At 55.0% G+C, this 3480-nt stretch overlaps 1 protein-coding gene across 1 annotated transcript in view; it reads right to left on the bottom strand.

Annotated features, from left to right (window-relative positions):
- The window catches only part of LOC122544030 (avidin-like), a 5041-nt gene extending 2859 nt beyond the window's left edge, over positions 1-2182 (bottom strand). Inside the window, exons 1-2 of the mRNA XM_043683043.1 lie at positions 2078-2182; positions 1326-1521 (exon numbers count right to left, since the gene is read on the bottom strand). Of these exons, the coding sequence (XP_043538978.1) occupies positions 1326-1521; positions 2078-2149 (268 nt within the window). The 5' untranslated portion in view covers positions 2150-2182. The remainder of the gene's footprint in view (positions 1-1325; positions 1522-2077) is intronic.
- Between the last annotated feature and the right edge of the window lie 1298 nt (positions 2183-3480).

Here is a 3480-nt window from a genome sequence, read left to right as displayed (position 1 = left end):
GGAAATGTTGGCGGATGATTTGGTTTATGCGAAGGTTGGTAGGGTGGAAGGTGAGCACCAGGGGTGTTCTGTCCTTGTTGCGGTTGGAGGGGTTGGGTCTGAGGGCGGAGGTGCGGGATGTGGACGTGATGCGTTGGAGGGCATCTTTAACCACGTGGGAAGGGAAATTGCGGTCTCTGAAGAAGGAGGCCATCTGGTGTGTTCTATGGTGGAACCGCTCCTCCTGGGTGCAGATACGGCGGAGGCGGAGGAATTGGGAATATGGGATGGCATTTTTGCAAGAGGTAGGGTGGGAAGAGGTGTAATCCAGGTAGCTGTGGGAGTCGGTGGGTTTGTAGAAGATGTCAGTGTCAAGTCGGTCGTCACTGATGGAGATGGAGAGGTCCAGGAAGGGGAGCCAGGTGTCGGAGATGGTCCAGGTAAATTTAAGGTCGGGGTGGAATGTGTTGGTGAAGTTGATGCATTGCTCAACCTCCTCGCGGGAGCACGAGGTGGCGCCAATGCAGTCATCAATGTAGCGGAGGAAGAGGTGGGGAGTGGTGCCGGTGTAATTACGGAAGATCAACTGTTCTACGTAGCCAACAAAGAGACAGGCATAGCTGGGGCCCATACGTGTGCCCATGGCTACCCCTTTGGTCTGGGGGAAGTGGGACGATTCGAAGGAGAAATTGTTAAGGGTGAGGACCAGTTCGGCCAAACGAATGAGAGTGTTGGGGACGTTGGGAGAGGAAGAAACGGAGGGCTTGGAAGCCCTGGTCTTGGCGGATGGAGGTGTAGAGGGATTGGATATCCATGGTGAAGATGAGGCGTTTGGGGGCCGGGGAAACGGAAGTCTTGCAGGAGGTGGAGGGCGTGGGTGGTGTCTCGAACATATGTGGGGAGTTCCTGGACCAGGGGGGATAGTCACTTGCTGGGTCACTGTCTACGGATTATGGGGTGGGGCCATTTCGGACTGAGATGGGGAGAAATGTCTTCCCCCAGAGAGTGGTGGGGGGGGGGGGGGGAGGGTGGGGGAAGAGAGCCTGTGGGATTCTCTGTCACAGAAAGGGGTTGGGGCTGAAACAGCGAATGTTCTCGTGATGGAGTTCGATTGAGTTCTTGGGGCTAAATGGATCAAAAGGTACAAAGAGAGAAAGCAGCAACAGGAGACTGAGTGAGGAATGATCAGCCATCATCCTATTGAATGGGGTAATAGGATTGAACAGCTAACGGGCCTGCTCCTGCGCCTTTGGACCTGTTGAGAGGTGAAGAGTAAAATTTGTATAAACGAAAGACCGACTGTTGCTTCAGGACAATCGATTGGTTAAATAAATATTCAGGGTTACCTGTGATCCATTTCACCACAAACCCGAAGGTGGGATTGCTGAGACTTTGCTGATACCCAGTGACATTCCCTTTTGCAGGCTGTGTAGATCCTGACACATTGGAGACGTACGAACCAGTTATTAACCCAGAGTCGGACACCCCGATCTGCATTGTAGAGTGGAGTTCGTTCACCCAGCAGCCAGACAGGGAAGTTACCTGATAGGAAAGTGAGAGATTTAAACATCATCGACTGATTTCCACTGGACAGTGATCAGGAGCAGGAACCCTGTCTGAATCCCCCTCTCCCTCTAACCCTGGGGATCACTGGATAGTGATCAGGAACAATGACTCTGTCTGAATCCCCCTCTCCCTCTAACCCTGGGGATCACTGGACAGTGATCAGGAACAGGGACCCTGTCCGATTCCCCTTCTCTCTCTAACCCTGGAGATCACTGGACAGTGATCAGGAGCAGGAACCCTGTCTGAATCCCCCTCTCCCTCTAACCCTGGGGATCACTGGACAATGATCAGGAGCAGGGACCCTGTCTGATTCCCCCTCTCTCTCTAACCCTGGAGATCACTGGACAGTGATCAGGAACAGGGACACTATCTGACATCTCTCCTCTCCCTACACCTTGCCTGGCCACCCTGTTTGAAAGCCAGGGTCGAAATCTAAGCGACATACACCAGCCTGACCACCACAAAAACCCCCTGGCCAACCCGGGTCTGTGTCTCCTGCAGGAGCCCTTTCGGCTGAACCCTGTCGATTTACCAATTCCACACAGGAAGAGCTGGAGACAAACAAGGAGATTGCGAGAGCCAGTTGGAGCAGCTTAATGTCCATGGTGCTGCCTGAGACACTCACTCAGACCCGGAACTGCAGCCCATCTGCATTTATAGCGTTCCCTTCCCTCCAGCCCGAGGTCAGGTTGTGCAACGATTGAGCAAGTCGAGGAGAAGGGGAGGGGTTAAATCTGCCCTTGAGAAGAGATGGAGGAACTGGCAAACACCAGCCTACTGTTGGCAGGGGTTAACATCAGCGCAGAGTCAATTCACAAACTGAGCTGGGATTGATGGGGAGCGGGGCTGACATATCATTACGGAGAAGTGGGAATGCTTGGTGCCAATTATTCCGAAGGCTTTATTAAGCTTACCCCTTGCAGTTCAAGCCTGACATCTGCTGGCTCGGGCAGCCCCTGATATGGGAGGGGGGGGGGCACGAATTTAGGCGATGAGAGAAAACGACCGCAGTGTTATCCATCAACATCTCTCCCAGAAGATTTTCGCTTGCATTTACCTGGCACCACGGCCAATGACAGATCGCCAACAACTTTTGGAATCGGGTCACGTTTCTGAATGCAGGGAACGTGACGCCACAAACAGGAACAGGATTTACTCAGGAAGTAGTCTCAGGTACTCACATCCTGGGAGGATTCCTCACCATGAGCAACAAGACTTGCAGTTCGGAGCTGACGGAGCTTCCACCCACACGATACAAGGCAGACGGAGTGTTGGTTGGATGTCACATCCTGAAAGATAGCACTTTGGACAGTGCCCGCTCCCTCAGCACTGACCCTCCAACGGTGTGGCACTCCCTCAGCACTGACCCTCCGACAGTGCCCGCTCCCTCAGCCCTGACCCTCCAACGGTGTGGCACTCCCTCAGCACTGACCCTCCGACAGTGCCCACTCCCTCAGCACTGACCCTCCAATGGGGTGGCACTCCCTCAGCACTGACCCTCCGACAGTGTCCGCTCCCTCAATACTGACCCTCCAACGGTGTGGCACTCCCTCAGCACTGACCCTCCGACAGTGCCCACTCCCTCAGCACTGACCCTCCAATGGGGTGGCACTCCCTCAGCACTGACCCTCATACAGTGCCCACTCCCTCAATACTGACCCTCCAACAGTGTGGCACTCCCTCAGCACTGACCCTCTGACAGGGTGGCACTCCCTCAGCACTGACCCTCCGACAGTGTGGCACTCCCTCAGTACTGACCCTCGACCGTGCAGCGCTCCCTCAGCGCTGACCCTCCGACAGTGCGACGCTCCCTCAGCACTGACCCTCCAATGGGGTGGCACTCCCTCAGCACTGACCCTCCAACAGTGCCCACTCCCTCAATACTGACCCTCCAACGGTGTGGCACTCCCTCAGCACTGACCCTCCGACAGTGCC

This window comes from Chiloscyllium plagiosum, chromosome 45 (assembly GCF_004010195.1).
Source record: "Chiloscyllium plagiosum isolate BGI_BamShark_2017 chromosome 45, ASM401019v2, whole genome shotgun sequence".
Taxonomy (NCBI): domain Eukaryota; kingdom Metazoa; phylum Chordata; class Chondrichthyes; order Orectolobiformes; family Hemiscylliidae; genus Chiloscyllium; species Chiloscyllium plagiosum.
Note: the sequence above shows the minus strand (reverse complement) of the source record. Positions and strands in the feature narration are given on the sequence as shown.